This window comes from Anarhichas minor, unplaced genomic scaffold (genome assembly GCF_050575085.1).
Source record: "Anarhichas minor isolate MPS153535 unplaced genomic scaffold, ASM5057508v1 ptg000003l, whole genome shotgun sequence".
In the NCBI taxonomy this organism is placed as follows: domain Eukaryota; kingdom Metazoa; phylum Chordata; class Actinopteri; order Perciformes; family Anarhichadidae; genus Anarhichas; species Anarhichas minor.
In genome coordinates this window covers 8,745,336-8,764,515 of record NW_027466449.1, presented here as the reverse complement: position 1 = coordinate 8,764,515, position 19,180 = coordinate 8,745,336, and the positions used below count along the sequence as shown (strand labels likewise).

General features: G+C 41.3%; 1 protein-coding gene across 3 annotated transcripts; it reads left to right on the top strand.

The window, feature by feature from the left end:
* The first annotated feature begins 3,560 nt into the window (after positions 1 to 3,560).
* On the top strand, positions 3,561 to 17,754 carry tead3a (TEA domain family member 3 a). Of its 3 annotated transcripts, XM_076096480.1 has the most exons (14): positions 3,561 to 3,731; positions 5,795 to 5,913; positions 7,868 to 8,113; positions 11,515 to 11,579; positions 11,789 to 11,851; positions 13,151 to 13,162; positions 13,598 to 13,708; positions 13,819 to 13,862; positions 13,955 to 14,016; positions 14,106 to 14,239; positions 14,333 to 14,503; positions 15,066 to 15,206; positions 15,333 to 15,485; positions 15,603 to 17,754. In XM_076096480.1, exons 3-14 carry the CDS (start codon positions 8,107 to 8,109, stop codon positions 15,714 to 15,716), a joined length of 1,077 nt encoding a protein of 358 aa, XP_075952595.1. In that variant the 5' UTR covers positions 3,561 to 3,731; positions 5,795 to 5,913; positions 7,868 to 8,106; the 3' UTR covers positions 15,717 to 17,754. The 3 variants fall into 3 exon arrangements, with proteins under 3 accessions (XP_075952595.1, XP_075952586.1, XP_075952604.1); XM_076096471.1 differs by lacking the exon at positions 5,795 to 5,913; XM_076096489.1 differs by lacking the exons at positions 5,795 to 5,913; positions 13,151 to 13,162.
* The last annotated feature ends 1,426 nt before the right edge of the window (positions 17,755 to 19,180 follow it).

Genomic DNA, 19,180 nt, shown 5'->3' with positions numbered 1-19,180 from the left:
CATTGAATGACTGTAGAGTCCTGACCAACAGAAGTATCTCTAAATGATGTGGACGCGTTCCTAGCAGCCCAGCTAACGTCACAAGCTAAAAGCTACTCGCCTGTCCGATTTGAAGAAGTGTTTACCAACTGGGGAAAAACAGGTCAAGACTCTTGAAAATGCATAACTTAAAAACAACAACCCAAGCTAAATAAACTTTAGAAAATTCATAACTTAGAGCTAAACTGCTGCCTACCTGGCTGAAGAGGCTTTGCGAGCTACAAAACAATGCTGCATATAGCAAACCATATGCACAATCTAGCGAGGAGGAATATCTACATAATATATATTTTCAGAATTTATTTAGCGTTATATACTATTTTACTATATCAGCGATAACGGAATCCATATAGGCCATAGACTATGACTCTTTTACGTTTTAGATCACCAGTACAAGTGTATCCAGCATCTGTTTAACAGGTGGCTTAATGCAGTTTTTGCTTCGCTCTGATTGGCTCATTGGTAGAAACGATAGCCAATAGTAATCACGGTGGGACATCTCTGGCGGCACCAGAGTGGCAGCCAACTTGAAGATTGATAGTTGTAGCATTTCAAATTTAGCAGGTATTAAACTGAGCACAATAAATGTGTCTTCTTTGATAGGTGCTATGATTTATTTCTCTCTTTTGTTGGGGGGGGGGGCTTGGTACATAAATGCAACAGTTTGTTCACTAACAGATGTCAGTAATAGTCTAATTTAAACCTAAACAGTTTATCTATGCAACAGAACATCTGCCCTTAAAAAAAAGACAGGATCGATTATTCCACTGTCACTGACTCTTGCTATAAACTAACATTTGGAGCAGGTTTCACTCTAGTTAGATGAGGCGCCCCATCTAGTGGAATACTTGTGTAAATGCATTTTGTGAGCCGTAAAGGCAATCCTTGAGGAATAATCCCACTTTTTTTTGCAGATGCTGTTTTTGGTTTATTATTATTTCTCCTAATTCCCTCTCGTGTGTGAATTTATCCACTGTGAGATCAGTCGGTATGTCTCCACTGTGTATTTATGTGTGATTTATGGAATTAGTCCACATACTGTAACAAGGATATTTATTTTATTTTAAACATGAGCCATTACAGAAAAGTCAAGGGAAGAACACAGTCACCCATACGGAAGGTAAATAAGACATAGAAGACAAGTCAAGCAAGTGTTAGGGTGGAAAAGAAAAAAAACGTACGTTTTAGTCAATTATCAGGAGGAACTGCTAAGATTAGACATTATGTCATATTATTGCATTAGTGTGTGTGTGTGTGTGTGTGTGTGTGTGTGTGTTCAGGGCTTTGGACCCATCATGATTCAATTGTATTAGATTGTTGTTGCTAAATGATCAAAGTGGCGAGTATAACTATAATGTCGGGCAAAGGTGACGACAACAACCCGGGAAAGAGAAAGAATAATTGAAGGGATGGAGCGCTGGAATGACCATTGAATGTCTTCGTCTTTGTTTCCGTAATGAAGAGCAGCCTAACCACTCGACTCTGTGAAATGAATAAGAGTCTGCCCTGCAGCCAGTCTCTGAGTGAATGAGACAGAGGTGGAAAGTATTGAAGGATAAAGGAGAGAGACAGAGAGAGGCTTACTTCCCATATACTTTCGATATTTAAACAGAGTCGGCCTCTTTAAAATCCATGCCAATGCCAAGATGCATTGTGGCTTTTATTTCTGACAGATTTTGAATTTTTGAAATCCCTTTTTTTCCTCCTTTTCTTTTTCTCTCTCTCTAGAAACTTGGAAAGGAAGAAAATAACTACCTGATCTCCACTGATGCCTGAGACCTCACTGGGGAAGGGAGAAAACTCTGTCAAGGCCTGTGTAGACATGTTTGTACATGAAATCCACCTGATGTTAGGCAATCTGTCATCTACTGTCTCTTTACTTCAGTCTGAGGCCCTGAGGCCCGTCCGTCATCATTATCACAATACTTACCTTGTTCACTTTTGTTTGTTCCAAATAAATGTTTTTATAATTTTAAAGTTTTGGCTTTGTCATTCATCTTGACCCAACTAAACGATGAAATGGCTCTTTATTTTCTGGCATAAATTCACAACGATGAACCCAAATAAAACATTTACCAAAAAGAAAGCTTCCTTATTGGTTGTTAATGGCATTTACCTTTTCATCAATCAGTATGTATGGCCTGCTCGTCCCCTGATATAGTAATATACTCATTACTATGGTAATACTGCCCTCCAGTGGCCATATTCAGGGATAACATCATTCAAATGGCACATCAAGTGGGTGACAAATGCATTTTCATGTAGGTGCAGATAACGAAAGCAAGCCTTAAATATATCGTGATGATAAATGTTGCGAGTTCAGCTTTAAACCTCAATGACCGACTCCAACTGTTGGAAATAGGTGTAACTCCTGCAAGGTTCCTGCTCAGATATCAGCATTTAATCTGTACCATTAAACAGGAGCTTACTGTCAGCAGTTGAGAATAATAGTGTTTAAATCTCTTTGTCAGTCTCGTGACATTTCATCCAGAGCCCATTACATCTCCTTTTACAATAGATTCACTGTTACATGGCTGCATAAGCAGGGCCTTTTCCTCTAATTACTCTTTCCTTGCCAGTATAGGAGAATAATACTGTAGGTGATGTAAATCATTAACCAGGGCTTACCCAAGCCTATCTAGATCCCTCAGCAGCTTTGTCAGCCCCCCCCCCCCCCCCCCCCCCCACAGTGTCCCAGCACGTCACTATGAAGTGTATAGTTTCACAATATGTAATGTGACATCAGAGGGTATTTACAATAGTCTTCTTGTGTCAAGAATGTACATAGATAATTGGTACAGAATATATTTGAATAAATACCTGAATAATAGACACACAAGAAAAAGAGTTCGTTGAAGATCAGTGAGCCTCATGTCATCAAGTGATATGTCCCATGATGGTTTCCCTCTCCAAAGAAAGTTTTAATATATACCATTATTTGTATATTAAATAACATACAATTCAAAAAAATATTAATAAATGTACAGCTGTGTAGGGTCCATGGACTGATATTGGTCCTATGAAGAAAGGAAGCATGCATGTTTTAATTAGTGTGGGAATAAATCTGTGTTGACTGTAATATAAATCGCTTTTTGGGGATATGTGATTTTACTGGGAATTATTTTCATAGGCAAGATGTGCTGCATGGTAATTTGATTGAACCCAATAATCTAGGAAAGTGACCTCGAGATTAGGTAATAAAGCAAAATTGTATTCGCACAAACCTGTTGCCACAGAGTGAGCGTGTAGCTCTCAGGCCCAAATAGTGAAGCAGCATTGTTGTCGTTTATTAAACTTGCAGTAGAATACTTCTCCACTATCAGTGCAAATACGTAGTCAAAGCAATATCAGGGTTGAAATCATCACAGTGACCTACACTCAACGCTACCATCCTTCCCTATCCCCCTTTTTCCTCATCCACCAGGAGTCCGGTGTCATGGGAGGAGTTTGCGTTGGGACACCCAAAACTTTTGCGTGTGCGCGTGTTTCGACGCCACGCCTCTGTGCGTTTTCCTCCGCGCGTTGATTCCATACCAAACTCATACTTGGCATTCCGCCTTTTTTTTCTGTCAAACACGGTTATTTGTACCGAGGAAATACTCGCGACACACACAGCAAAACTGCTTTAGAAACAACTCCGCACGGGGAAGAGCGTGTGCCTGTAACAACAAGGGCAGGACAGCCATAGTGAGGTGAGTGCGCTCTCAGATAGTTCTTTGTTGTGTGCTCAAACTTTCCTGCTGCGGCAGCTGCTTCGCTTCGTGTGTGCTTGGAAGTTTTGGGATATTTGACATATTTCGCATTTTCCCCGCTGCCGCTTTGCTGAATCAGAGGCTCCTGTGTTTTAGCAGCGAGTTCCTATTTAATTCACCCAGCCTCTCGTCGCTGTGTTCGCGGTGACTTTTCAGGCGTCTCTTGGACTTAGTTTGGAGTTTGTTGAGGTATTATTAGCTCGCAAGCTAACCAACTAGCACGCCAGGCTATCAGTGGCTTGTCTGTAAAATACCCACTGAAGTGTAGAAAACAACACCGCCTCTTGCACTTTAAAGTGGTTTACGGTGTTTTAACAACAGCTAGGCCTAGTTTTTTTCCACTCTTTTGGATCAAAGGCAAGATTTTGCCAACTCACAGTTGGCTACACGGCTTCCAGCCGTTGAGTGTGATTTGGGTTTTTTTTTTCTCCCCCTCATAGCTAGCCTTAACGTTACATGCTAGCAGAAAGAATTCCTTTCGTGTTATTATAAAACTGTCACCAACGTGTGAGACTGGTCTTACGGGTTCAGCAGGAGACAGAGGAGAGAGAAAAAAACACCTTTGTTCGTCTCCAGCACACACACATCCTGACTGAGTTATCCAATTGCTGTAAGATTTGATCTTTAGACTCGTACGAAGTGCTTAAAGTCTGATTGATTTGCTGTCTTGAACCTACAGGAGCCTGTAGTAGTAGTAGTAGTAGTAGTAGTAGTAGTAGTAGTAGTAGTAGTCAGCTGAGGTGGCCATGTTAATCTGAAAGTACTGTGATGAGATCTAGCTCTGTTAATCATAAAGTCACTGTTCCTATTGGAGCTGAAGACAGGCCGTAGTGTGCATGTCTCTTGTCAATGTTAGCTGAGCTCATAGCTTTATTTAGCTCAATGCTCTGGCTTCTCTGCACCAAGCATCTGACCTTTTGGCCACTGAGAGAGCTATATTGAAACTGACAGGGCCACATATGCCTTCAGTGCATAATGTCCTAACTTTGCATCACCACGACTCTGTTGCTGTGATGCCTCAGTTGCAATGTTGGACCAAAGTAACGATTCCATACAGTCGGTCCTGATACATGCACTCCCTGGCCATGTTATTACTACACTTATACATGTTTTGACTTTGTTTCCTCAATTATTTATATATCTGTGTACACGTTTGCTCTGACTTTATTAAACCCTACATGCAGAAAAGTAGTGAAGTGGCTTTTTCATTGCCACAAACAGAGCTTACATTGTCATTAGGGTGACATAGTATTGAAATTACTATAAATCATTGTTGATACAGCAAATACGGGTGTATTTAATGTTGCATAACCCAATCTATATTCCTTTTTTGTGCCGATATGCCACTCTGAGACAAATAAATGTACCGTATGTTATCCCATTTAGCGGTGACCCCCTATGAACACCTATGACCAATCACCACAGGTTATGGCCTTATGCTGCATTCTAGTCAACGTTGGAGCTCGACGTTTCCCATTTCTATTTTCACCTGTAAGCTTTCCAGGTGCACGACCCAAACCAAATCATGTCTGACTGTGACAAGCTGAGGATTGTTTGGCTCGCGTACATACAGTTAAACTCCAAGCAGTGCAGCCACCTTGCATATTAACAAAACAAGAAAAAAACAATATGAGGTAACAGACGACATCACTAGAAATTTGACACCGTGGCCAGACTTTGGAATTCAATCTTCCAGGTCCGTCACATAATGCAATTCACCACAAAGGACGTTTTTCCATAGACTTGCATTGAGAAATAAGAAGATAATTAAATAACAGCTAGTGCACTTGCTCTATGGGCTGGAAGTTTGGGTATTTTTTTTTTATCACAATCTTACACTCTGAAGTCAAACATTTTCTGCTTTGCTTTTAAGTGGCGTTCCATTGTACTTTTTCTAGTAAGCGGTTGGCAATTTTCGAGTTCAGAGTTGTCTGGAACGCAGGATAAGCTTTGAGTAGTTACTTGGGATGTTTCTCTCTCTCTCTCCATCTTTCATTTGAAAGCCTTTGTAGGTGAAAATACAAAGGATTTCACAAGAACAAATGGCAAAGATATGTTCGAAGTCTGAAAACATAAAAAATCATTTAATCATCTTGTGACCTCTCAGATGAATCACCCACAGGTAGGGAACTTCTGTTGCATTGTGAATTGTACCCTAAACCTCTTCAAACTTTCATGTCCCCATGAATACCACAATGTTGCTTCAGTCCCGTCTGCGGTGATTCAAACTGTGAATGCCCTGTGCAGAGAGTCCAATAAGCCCACCACAGCAGGGGAAGCTCCTGCGACCACATTGATCCTCTGTGGTTCCTCTGTGGCAGGGGCCATGTTAGACACACTCTGGAAAACATTACACCAAGCGGCATTCGTGTTGCATATGTGTGCATGTGTTTGAGGAGACTTGGAGCATCTTCAACAATAACAGAAGAATGTGTAATTTCCTCATGTGGCCTTAAGTTGCAGGGACGTTCATATGGCTCAATAACTGCCTTTTTAAAGTAGTGTTGTCTTTTGTAGCGAAAGGAAAATGTCATCACTAACTGGTATAACCGCAATAGCTCGACCGACTGGTGGTGTCTTCATTGACCGTGGCCAGCGTCTTTGTAAATTTACACGCTCTTAATGTTTTGCCATTTTGCTTGTCAGGTCTTTAACCCCTGGATGCCAGGGCTATTAATACACCCTGTGTACACGGAGGCGGTAAACAACTTCAGATGAATCTGATCTCTCACTGTTGGTGAAGTGTGGAGATATTTGGATTCCAGCCGCGGTTCTTTGGTGACCGCGTGGTTAATCCCGGTCCCGTCTGTCTGTCGCAATGTGTTCGGTTGAATAAAGTCGATTTCTTGACCCGCCTGTTGATGAGACTCATTTAAAACTCACAGGGTTTAATTAATCTTAGCGAGCATGTACAAAGGAAGAACTATGGATGCACAGATCCGAGTTTTTTAGTCTCGATACTGATATCTGTACCTGGGCTTTGGGTATCGGCTGATACCAAGTGCTGTATTAAGTAATAATCTGTATGCTTCACTGTGTGGAAGGGACATGGCTCATTCTTTTATGTGTGGAAGGCAACCTCAGGCTTGACTTAAGCATTGCTTTCTTAACTTTGTAAAACAAAATATAATAAATACATACAAAGATATACATTTATTATTATTTACCAGTAACTTGTTAAAGAAATCCTGAAAATGTACAGGACTTACAATTCAACTGTCAACCTTTTTATTGCAGCAACTAATTGGTCAAAACTTATATAAACATAGAATTGAAGTTAATAGATTGGCCCCATTCTCACCGATACCCGATCCGGCTATTTGAGTCGGTATGTGTCCGGTATCGCTGCATCCCCATTAAGACTCACTTACATTCTCTTGTTGATGAAAAGTTACAAAACAAAATGTAACCACAACAATGTGTTTTGTTCATTATTTCTTGTTCACAGACTTTAGGGGCTGTGTGTGGCTGTAACAGATGATTTCAAGCTGAACTCTGTTTTGAAAGCGTCCAGAAGACGGCTGCATTCATTTCTTCAGACCTTGCTGATTGCGATGCCTTTTTTTCGAAATTCATCAGCTATAAAAACAAATACTGCTCTCACATTGTGGTACATATATTTTGGTGTGATGCTTTTTTAATGTGGAAGAAAACCTGGACTCATGGCAAGCACAGGGAGCGTTCACCAAACTAGTTTTACATTTAACAAATTAATCAGCAAGACGGGTTTATAAAATAACATACCGACGGTCTTTTAAGATCAAACGTGAATACTTTGTGCGAATAAATCACACGTCAACTTAAAAATTTGAACCTAGCTAGCTTAATTAGGCAACTAGTTACAGCTAAAGTCTGCCAGCCACAGTCCTTTCAGCCATCAAAATCTACATTCGCAGAATATATATGAAGGCTGCTTTTGTGTGAAATCCAAGAGCCATCATTTTAAAAACTACTCTTCATTTTTCAGTAATAAATCTGCCGCTATCGTCATTGTAAACTGCATGCCATGTGACAACAGAAAGGTTGACAAGAGGATGTGGAACCTTTTAAAAACCCTCTTGTCCTGTGTGCTCTAGGTGTGTTGTGGTCAGGAGCCGGCATCATTGCGTCGGAGTGGAGTTGCCGTGGCAGCCCTGACGGGGCGCAGGAGGACGGCGGCGATGCAGAAGGAGGAGCGGCAGACGGGGCGGACCGCGGGTTGGACGGCGACCCCGAGGGAGTGTGGAGTCCAGACATCGAGCAGAGCTTTCACGAAGCTCTGGCCATCTACCCTCCCTGCGGCAGGAGGAAGATCATACTCTCTGACGAGGGGAAGATGTATGGTGAGGAACAGGAAACTAAACCTAACGTAATGATGATGATCATCCAGCCAGCCATCATATCCATGTTGATGGTGATGACTTTAAAATGACAATATGGGGGGGTCCCATACAGATCAACTACAGTCCGTTACACCACGACCATAAAGTATAACGGCCAAAATGAATGAACTGCACACACTCTCTAACAGCCTTAAGTTTTACAGAATTACATGAAACTTAAACTTTGTCCCTCAAAAGCCGTTGTTCCACTGTGAACAGTTGTAAACCCAGAGGCTGATGGATCATAGATCCTCTTAGGCTTTGCTCGGGTGATCTGCCTGCAGGTATTTTGAGAGATGGATGTTTAGCTTGAGGTCAAAGGGCATCCGGCACTGACTGGATCAAAGGTTAGAGCAGGTTGAGATTTCAGGTCAGGTTCGGGTAAGAATATGAAGACGGTGCTTGGTCTCTCATTCCTCTGGTCACTAATTGCTTTAGGACTCAGTTGTATTGGTCTATTAGTATCTGTTCAGGATGCTGCCTGCGACTACAGCTTTCATGTCTTTGACAGTTTCTTCCTACCTTTTATATTAGAACATTCTTAGCTTTTTTGACTTTAGTGTTGGCATGCGGCCTGCAGCAGCCCGTGTCATGCATTTGTGCGAGTGTGAAAGGGAAGGTTTGTTTCAACGTGGCGGCAGCATTTCCTCCTTTTGTGAAAGTGTGGGCTCGCTGTGTTGACCGCCCCCCACTTCCATCTAAGTAAACAAGGACAGTCCCACTGGTGCACGCATTCACACGTCACACAGCTACATTGAGATTGAACATAATCCCCGCGCTCTCATTAACCCTCTGATCACTGCCTATTAATAACAACTGTGACCATTTTGATTCCCCCATTTAGTTTTAAATATTTGTGAAATTTTATAACAAAATATCAGTTTATTTACAGGTAATACCTTCTGCTAAACTAGGCCAGTCGTATTTGAGCCCCAGTCTCCGTGCTCTCAGTGATCTGTAGCTACCATGATGTCACCCTGGATTCTGGTGTCAAGCATGTATTCCCAAATTAGGATGATCAGCGCACAGATCACTGTCTCAGTGGATTGCACTCACCGGGTGACGCAGATAAAACAGAGGGTGCTTGTTTGAATGATGATATTATAGCATCATGTCGGTGTTGTTGTTGGTGATGTGTCCAATAGCACAATATATTTTAGAGCTGGTATTTATTAAACTAAGAATTTATTTTTAAGAGACAATTTGGTATTAAAGAGTTTCTACCCAGAGTGTGAAGAATGAGACACATTTATCCAGCAACGTGTTGTTGCTTGCAGCAAAGAGAGTAATATCTGCCATGTTGTTCAAATACTCACATTTTACTGTATTTATATTTGTATGTTAAATCCTTAATATCTTCAGTAGCAATTAATGGGTGAAATCAACAACAATCTCATTTATTTAGAATATATAGATATACAAAATGGAGATTAAATAACTGGAAATTTGTTGTAATGGAAAAATCTAAAAGCCATTCTGAATTATTCATATTGCCGTAGCTAATTAATTATTCATCACGACCAATGATGTGTACAACATGTCTGTCTCTCAAATTTAAGAGTCAAAAAAAACCTTTGATGAATATCTTTCATTCTTAAGTTTCTGATGTGAGTAAACGTGTTTACTTCTAGTAGTTTGATAAATACAGGCCGTGGTGAACGGAGCCGGAACCCATTTATAGATGGATCAACTCCCGTTGGGTCAAAGACAGTCTCGTTGTGTCATTCTCTCCTATTTTTAATAAGAAATAATGACCAAAATAAAGTTAGACCCACGTTTGTTTATTTTTGGTTAATTTTCTCTCTTTATCTCCCTTTTTTAATGAAATGATGAAATTTATTTAGGGATATACCGATATCGGGCCGGCACTGATTTAAATAGCTGGATCGGTTATTGTGACAATGGGGCTGATCTATTCAATTCATTTCTACGTTTATATATATTTTAATTTCCTTTAAGTTTTGACCAATTTGTTGCTGCATTAAAAGGGTTTTAGGTTTGAATCGTAATTCCTGTACATTTTTGAAGACCAAGTTGCTGGTGTGTGGTTTATTTCTATAATAAATAACAATTCAGTAGATTTAATGTATATTTATTACATGTTGTTTTAAGTTAAGAAAGCAATGTTTAAGTCAAAACTGGTATTACACATCAAAGAATGGTCTCAGTCAGTGATCCTTTTAATAAACACTGAGCCCAGGTATCTGTATCGGGGTGAGAAGGTTTGATCGGAGAGATAAATCCATGTTGAAGACTTTTTGTTTCCTCACTGAAAACTGACTGTTTTCGTGTCACGGTGTAAACGCACACAAAACAAATGGAATGTGTGACTTCTGATGAAAACTGGTTTGGCCTTATGTGGAGCATTGTTGGGCTGCAGGAAAGCGCATGTGTCCTGTTTAGGGAATTGCAGCAGACTGCCTGGTCTGAGTCAGGCCCATCTGTTGATTCTGGTTACTCCAGAGCTGATGTGACTCAGCCCGATGTGACCTAAGTCCCGACAGCATCGCACCACTTCCCAGAAAGAAGGATGGTGATGTTGGTGCGATGAAAAGAACAAAGCTGTGGAAGCGGTCTGTGAGGCTTTGTTTGGCTTCCTTTAGCCTCTCTCTAACTCTCACATCTGCAGCAGGGAGAATAGCGAGTTTCTCACCAGTTACATTTAGAGACGAGCAGATCATCTGGTGTGGGTTGGAGCCGGGGGAGGCAGATAAAGAAAAGGGCTGATCGTGCACTCTGTGTTCACCACATATTTGAAGCCCGTTAACTACACAAGTAGTCTCGCCATCTCTCACTGAAAGTGCATTTGCATTAAACTTTTATGTTATTTCTTCATTTCAAATGGGATCTTCATCTATGTTTGCTTCATACAAAGATTGACGACGTCATTGCCTCTTAGGGTCATTTTTGTTTCAGGGAACAGATGAGATTGGTTGCACCAGCGGTTAGCGTGGTGTAGTTACAAACACGGAGGCCTATTTTGTGAACATACCACAGACAAAAGCTACATGGCACAGTGTAGGAGCAAAATGATGCTGCTGAGTTAGCCTGTTAGACATTTTTAGACCATCATAAATAGTTATCGGGCCCTATATGCCCGAGACATCAAATGTAACGGAGAGATAATTGGTTGTCTGGTCACATTTGAGTGGCAGCCATGTTTTTTTTTTCTCTTTATTTTGCCGTGTCGGCTTAAGTTAAATACACTTTAAAAACGGATTACCTTTCCTTGCAGGTTCTACCAGCCCCATCCGTGTCTTACTTTCTGATATCAAACACATTATTGTATTGTGTGTGTAACCAAGATGCTTGTGTTTGAAGTGCTCCACTCTGATTGTATTCTATTACTTTCTCAATTTTAGGTCGAAACGAGCTGATAGCTCGCTATATCAAGCTACGAACAGGGAAGACGCGCACACGCAAGCAGGTATGCACAGCTGCTGTTTAGGACCACACGTGTGGCTTTTCATTTAGGATTTGCTACGTGCACCGCGCACATCTTGTGATGTGTTTATTTTGTTGTAAATTACCCATTTACCTTCTTAAAATGATAATGAATGGACCGTGGCTATTTCAAATGGCAAGATCACCCTGTGAATGTGTGCTTTTTTCATGGGGGTCACCCTGCTTCCATAGGTGTCTAGTCACATTCAGGTTCTGGCACGTAAGAGGGTACGAGAATACCAGACCAGCATCAAGGTGGGTGCCCACTGAATCAACTCTCCCTTCCCTCTGTAGTCACATCCCCTCTTCTTTTTCCTTTCCTTTTTCCTCCCATCCTCTGTCCTTCGTCCTGTCTTTCGTCAGGTCTCTAGTCACCTGCAAGTCTTGGTCAAGAGAAAGTCTCGCGAGATTCAGTCTAAGCTCAAGGTACACATGCTCACTGACTTTATCGTGCTAGCTGCTTCGCTCTGCATGTGACCCAAATCCAACCCAACATAAACAGTAAATCGGCACAGAAGCCTTTGTCCGAGCTTATGGCAGATGTATGCTTCTCTGCTGAGGTCCTACTGTACGAGGGAAGGAAAGTTTAAATGATAAAGCATGACAAGGCATTTAGTGTAGTGGTGATATCGGGGTTCTTATAGAAGTATCTAAGGCAGGACCACTGGAACAACTTAAGAAGTATAAATCCAGCTTACAAAAAGTTAGGTGCATGATTTGTAACGCCATCGTCGGGGCTGTGAGATAGTGTCTGTGGGAACGTGGCGGGCTCAGGCTTTGCTAACTTGTTATATTTTCTGTCAGTGTTTGACGTCGTCTGGCGTTGCTCAGTGCGAAAGAGAGATTCGTTGAAGGCATCCGTGTATCCTAATTTGTGGAGAAGAGGTGTTCGTTATAATGCATGCCATTAATGTGGAGCAGTTTACTTATAGTTCAAGACGCTCGTGGCTATGGACAGATAATTATATTAGAGTCGATAGCCGGCTCGGTTGACCTAAGCATGTGCATGGCTGTAGACATAAAAGCTTACACACACACACACACACACACACAGACGTACAGGGAGTTTTTAATGTGCACCTCATCGACGTGCACATATTACAAATTTCCAGATTTCTCTCTCAAATCATTTCTGATCTCCACGTTCTCACTCTCAGACATTTTCCCCCGTCTTTATATCCTTTCCGTTTACGCGTTCCGTTTGTCTTGTGGTTTTACCATTCACTGTAATAAACTCTGTGACATCATTTTGCACCAAATGCATTTATCCTGCTGCACTCCTAATACACGTTTGGAGAACGTGTTCAGATTTCCACGCCGGTATATTTCCTGGCATAAACGTGCGGCACAGATGAATAGGATGTAGCTCGTCCTGTCGATGTAAGATACATGTACCGTGAGCATGCTTGACAAGGTAGGTCAGTGGTGTAGTCATTTCAAAGAGCTGTGTGTACTGAGGAAGGGGTTTCCCCTCTTCACCCAATAGTGATTCTGTGACCTGCTGTTGTTTTGAATGTACTGAAGTTAATTAATGACGTGTCTTCTTTGCCGTAGGCCATGAACTTGGTAAGTTTTGATTATACAACTACAATCTTCTGCTTCAGGCTTTGTGCTTTTTTTTTTTGGTTGGCATCACATAACTGCTAGTCTACAATGCAGTTCTACTGCCAAACCCCCCCCCCCCCCCCCAAAAAAAACCCCTGCTCATTACTCTTTTGTTTTTAGTGGCTTTAGTTAAATACTGGTGATGGTCCAGTTAGCTCTCCTAGCCTGCTAGCTTGGTGCGCCTCCTGCTTTGGCATCCCCCCTGTTATCTGCTTTGCACTCTGTCCTGTCTTCCCTCATAGTTACTGCATCATGCTCAAGTACTCTATAATATGTTGGCTGGCTTTCTGTCTAAACCGGCCTTGAAGGCTTGCTGACTTTGGAACGTCGACCTATATTTTACTGGGTTTTTTTTGGCACGTTTTCATCGTGTATTACTTGTTCTTTCTCTTTCAGGACCAGGTATCCAAAGACAAGGCATTGCAGACGGTAGCCAACCTCTCGTCAGCTCAGATTGTGTCTGCTAGCGTAATGAAACCCCAGACTCCGTTCCCACCACCAGTCAGAGTGAGACAAACAAATGCATACATGCAGACACACATATGTTCTTTTCCACCTTCTGGGTGAAACTCTGAGTAACACTATCTGTCCCGTTTCCTGTCTTTCCCGTTGTTCAGTTTTGGCCCGGCCCTATGCCAGGACAGCCTGGACATTCTCAGGAGTAAGTGGCAGATTACTTGCTTTTTAAAAATTGGAGTAAGTCTTGTGCTTCTGCTGGTACAGTTGCTCATTTTTGGGTTTGTACTCTTGCAGCATCAAGCCCTTTGCACAGCCACCATACACTACACTACCAGCCCCTGTCCCTACACCTATCAGTAAGTGTGAACACAAACTCACTGATTTGAGTAAATAGCAATGATTATTGGTATGTTAATTGTTCTTTTCTGGTTTCAATGTTTCGCAGGCTATGAGCCCCTGCCTCCCCCACGACCTGCAGCGATAGCAGCTCCCGTATGGCAAGACAGAACCATCGCCTCAGCAAAACTACGGCTCCTGGAGTACTCTGCTTTTATGGAGATCCAGAGAGACAGGGAGACGGTACAGACATCCAGACAACAACGATCTATGTATATATATATTCGCCAAAACTGTGTGTCTTCTCTATTATCACTTCTCCTTTCTTCCCTACAGTATAAACACCTTTTCGTACTCATTGGCCCATCAAACCCCGGCTACAGTGACCCCGTACTGGAGTCCATAGATGTGAGGCAGATTTACGACAAGTTCTCTGAGAAGAAAGGAGGCCTGAAGGAGCTGTATGAAAAAGGGCCACACAACGCCTTCTTCCTCGTCAAGTTCTGGGTCAGTACAGAAAACCAGTTTTCTGCCCGATAAGATCATTTTTAATAACCGAGAACTTTGCAAAGCAGGCTGCAGGACAGAAATTCATTGATTTATAAATGATCACGAGGCGCCAAGTGGTCATTTGGGAATTTGACACGAACGGACGTTTTAGTTTTTTACATGAGATTGTATAACAGTCATTGCATTAGATAGTTGGTTTAACTTGGTGTTATACATTACGCAACTCAGTTTACAATCTCAGGTTATAACCTGCTGCACCACACGGGGGAGGCAAAGCCAATGTGCCGCTGCAGCCGGGTGTTACACAGGAAAGGACTTCTTCAGTGGTAGTTGCTTCGTTCAGCAGTATTTCACTCGGAGGTGCCCTGTAGAGTTTTCTTGTAAACAAAACAAAATGTTTGTTTACATTGCGTGTTCCTCACCAGAACACAAATGGTGGATATATTTCCTTTCTGGCCCAGATATCTGCTGCAATAGATTTGTTTTTTTGATAATGGCTACTTCTGATTCTCCCTCTCTTTTGACGCTCTCTGTCAATCTGCTTTTGTTCTTGTTCCAGGCCGACCTGAGCAGCGACATCGAGGAGGGCGCCGGTGTGTTCTACGGTGTGAGCAGCCAGTACAGCGGTACAGAAAACATCACCATCAGTGTCTCAACGAAGGTCTGCTCCTTTGGCAAACAGGTGGTCGAGAAGGTTGAGGTGAGAACGCCAACATCTTCTCTCTCTTTTTTTTTTTTTTTTTTTAAAGTGCAAATAAAGAATCTCATACCCGCCATAATCATGCGGTTAAATTGTGACGCGTATGTGTGGATTCCTCCCATTCAGACAGAATATGCACACATGGAAGGGGGAAAGTATGTGTTCCGCATCAATCGTTCGCCCATGTGTGAATATATGATCAACTTCATCCACAAGCTCAAACACCTGCCAGAGAAGTACATGATGAACAGTGTGCTGGAGAACTTCACCATCCTACAGGTGTGTGCATCATTACATCCTCCATCTGGAACACTGGCCCGGTGTTTGTGCGTATGTTTTGTCATTGAATCCTGATCTCCCTAACGGTTTCCTCTTTCCCCCTCCTTCTCTTGCCAGGTGGTGTCCAACAGAGAAACTCAGGAGACTCTGCTGTGCATCGCCTTCGTGTTCGAAGTGTCCACCAGTGAACACGGTGCACAGTACCATGTTTATCGGCTAGTTAATGACTAGCAGCACGTGGCGTGCATGCAGAGACTCTCCACGGACTTTTTGATACATACAGCATCAACACTATTTCCAGCTCAAACACAGAGAATCAACACTCCTCTACTCTAAACACACACTAGTTTTAACAGACCAACAGTCACACTGTAGTCACACCTTTTTTTATGTGTATGTGTATCGCAGCAATCTATGCACACGTTTCCTGACATCCCATGACTTAAACACTAAATTTTAAATTCATTTTTATAGATTTTGCCCAAAATCAGTATGTTTTGTAACGTATTCGCCTGAATAATTACATAATCACCCGGTGAAACTCATTTAGCTCGCCTCTCAATGCCATTGTGGGTGTAAGAGTTTTCTTTTTAATACGTTTTTTTTTATTCGCTGACAAGCATATGATGAAAAAGAAACCAGCGAAAGAGCCAAACTACATTTAATCAAGTTTAATATGTTCTATTCTTCCGTCATATACATTATATACAATGACAATCTAGCTGTGGTGCACTAAAAATAGGATGTTCTCTTCTCCGGGGAGTTTTCCGAGCATATGCATTTACATCGTAGGTGTGACTGATGTGAGACAAGTTTGAATATCGGTTGTCGATGAAATCATTTAATCAGTGTTAATGTAACTCTTTCACAATGCCGATGCCTTTTACAGTTTGTACTATCTCTGTACGGTAGGAATAGACTGAGCCGTGTCCTCCATCACTGCTTAGTGTGGCGAATCCTTATACTCCAGTTGGTTTAATCAAGACTGTTAGGATCATATTACAGAAATAGTGGGAAAGAGCGTGCCTCTTCCCACAATGCAATTCACTACACGTGAAGACGTAAAAGTCGTATTTATATTTGAAACATATTGTCAGAGTGTAAAGAGGGCCATGCTTTTAGGTGTGTTTGCTGTTCAAAGGTTTCCAGTGGTACAGTGTGTGGAGGGGAAGATCGTTTGTTCCGATGTCAAAGAGGTGTTTTTCATTTTGACTCACTTGTTTGTTTGTTTTGGAAACAAAATAGTTCCCAGCCAGTTTCAGATTTAAGTTCAGCATTTTGAATGAAATGATGATCTTTTACTGTTCATTTACACAATACTGTTTCAGTCTAACTGCGTTGGATCGCTGCAGTATTTCTACCTCCGCGTGAGTTGGGATAAGAATGTGCTTTGGTTCAATAAGCCTTAACCTGAGGAGCACTGATGTATAGGACGTGTACACTACACTTGTAATGGTACTGTTTATAAGCCAAAACAAGGTAAATAGACTTGTTTTTGTAAAGATGAACTATCTTTTTGTTTTCTTTTTTTGTATTTTACCAGCACAGCTAGAAGTGTTACTCTGAACATCAGAAATGATGGGTGTTTTGGTTGTATCTTTTTTTGGTGTATGCAAAATGATGTATGGTACAGACCACGCTAAGGTTACCCACAGTGCACTGGGGTAGAGTTTTGTCTGATAACACTAACAAATTATCCAGCTTACACTTGCTTTTTTTCTGTTTTGGTCTATGTAATGTGTTTTTTGTTTCTGGTACACATTGCTACCAGCATTTTTTATATAGTAAATGTTAATTGACTGCATTACACCCTCTCCTGGCAGGATTATCTTTTAACTATTATCATGAAAGTAAAAGCCAACTGGTTAAAAAAAAAAAAACATATTCACTGTGTGGTCAGCCAAAACTTTGATCTGTTTATTTTTATCCCATCAGTGTACTCTGGTTGGCTGTGACCCATCCCCCTTTTTTGGTCCAGTCAGCTCACTGAATTATATCTGTGCCTTCATGCTGTACCAATAAAACCACACGGTGTTTGCAGAATCAAGTCTTCATAGTGGCCGCATGAGAGAGGAGATCATCCGTAAAACATCTAAATATCATTTTTAACTGTTCGTACCCGAGTTAGGTCAAATTACATATTCGTCATGGACTCCAGTATCAAACTGTCAAGTAATAAAAGTTGCCTTTGAATGTTTGTTCATATTCTTAGTAGCAGAGAAAGAAAATAAGACATTTTGAAATAAATCCTAACTTTGATTCAGGCAAAGCTTTTGTAACCGGTTCAGTGTTATGCAATTGGTGTATTTGTTGAAGGGATTTCTTCAAAGAATGTTTTGTCTCTGTATCAAGACGTAGGTATCGTTAAGGCGCTGCTATCCAGCGCTGGTCCTAGTGGACATTTTGACATGTCCCAGTAGAAAAGGCACAGGTGAATGATTGCTGACATCCATTTAGCTGCATGTGTTTCTTTTTTATTTACCATAAGTCAAAATGTGTGCTGTGAAACTACGTATACCTATATCTAAGGCATTTGCCCACTTTCGGGCTTCAGAATTGAGACTCGTTTTTTTTTTTTTTTTTTTTCTAATGTTTTAGCCGCTTGGACAGTTTTAGTCACTTTATTCAACTCTGATGAATTACTCTCACTGACGTACACTCAAAAGTATCGCGTCAGATGGGTTGCAATTCTCATCTGGCCTGCTAGATGGTGCCGTTACCTCAATTGAAAAGCTGTTTAATGACTTCAGAGTCTGGAATAGTGTATCTGATCTGTCGCACTGGCATACGGAGGCTTTACCATCTCCGTACATAACCAGTGTGTGAGTGACAAGTTAGGTGTCTCCCCTTCTCAGGTCAGATAGTAACATAATCTAACTGACAATACGTTTAGACAACCAAATGCTCATTTTATGATTCCTGAATGTTGAAGGAAAAAAAAAAAGTACACTTGTTGCTAAAAATGATTCATATTGGCTGCTTGGTATTTTGCCAGCATGAAAGCTATACTGTGTGCTTATTTTATACAATATGCGCGCGACTAAAGGGAAAATATACTGATTTGAAAAATCAAGTTACGGGCCTCTACTACTACATACTATATATACGCAACAGAATACTGCTTCTCGGGGGGCAAAGGTTGACATTTATCAACAAAGCCTCTGTAATCTCTTCAGTCCAGATCACATTGAATGTGTCTCCTGACATACTCAATGTAATCAGTCACGTACTCTCTATTTATGCTTCCATAGGGGTAACCTATACACTGTCAAGCCATTTGTTAGATCAAACTTTTTCAGAATCTTATTTCTAATAAATTGCATGTTGTATATGTCTTGGCAAACCTCCAAGGCAGACGTAACAAAGTGTAAGTGATAAGAGTACTTTTTTTTTTTTTTTTTTACAGTCCTAATCTTTATCTAAGCGGTGAAGCTGTGGTGATAATGTTAACTCTATACGTGCTTGGGATTACAGGTGTTCTCAACACAAGAGAGAACTATGTTTTCTTAACATAAATTAAATTATGGCAAAGCTTTAAAATCACATTTGGCTTCATACAGATGCACTGTGACTGTAAAGCTGTCGATGTGAACCCATGGGCTACAGCTGTTCACTTCCAGTATTCCTCACACTCACTCTAGTGTTTCTTTTGCTTGACGTTAGTCAGTGTTATCTGTCTGGAGTAGGGTTGAAAC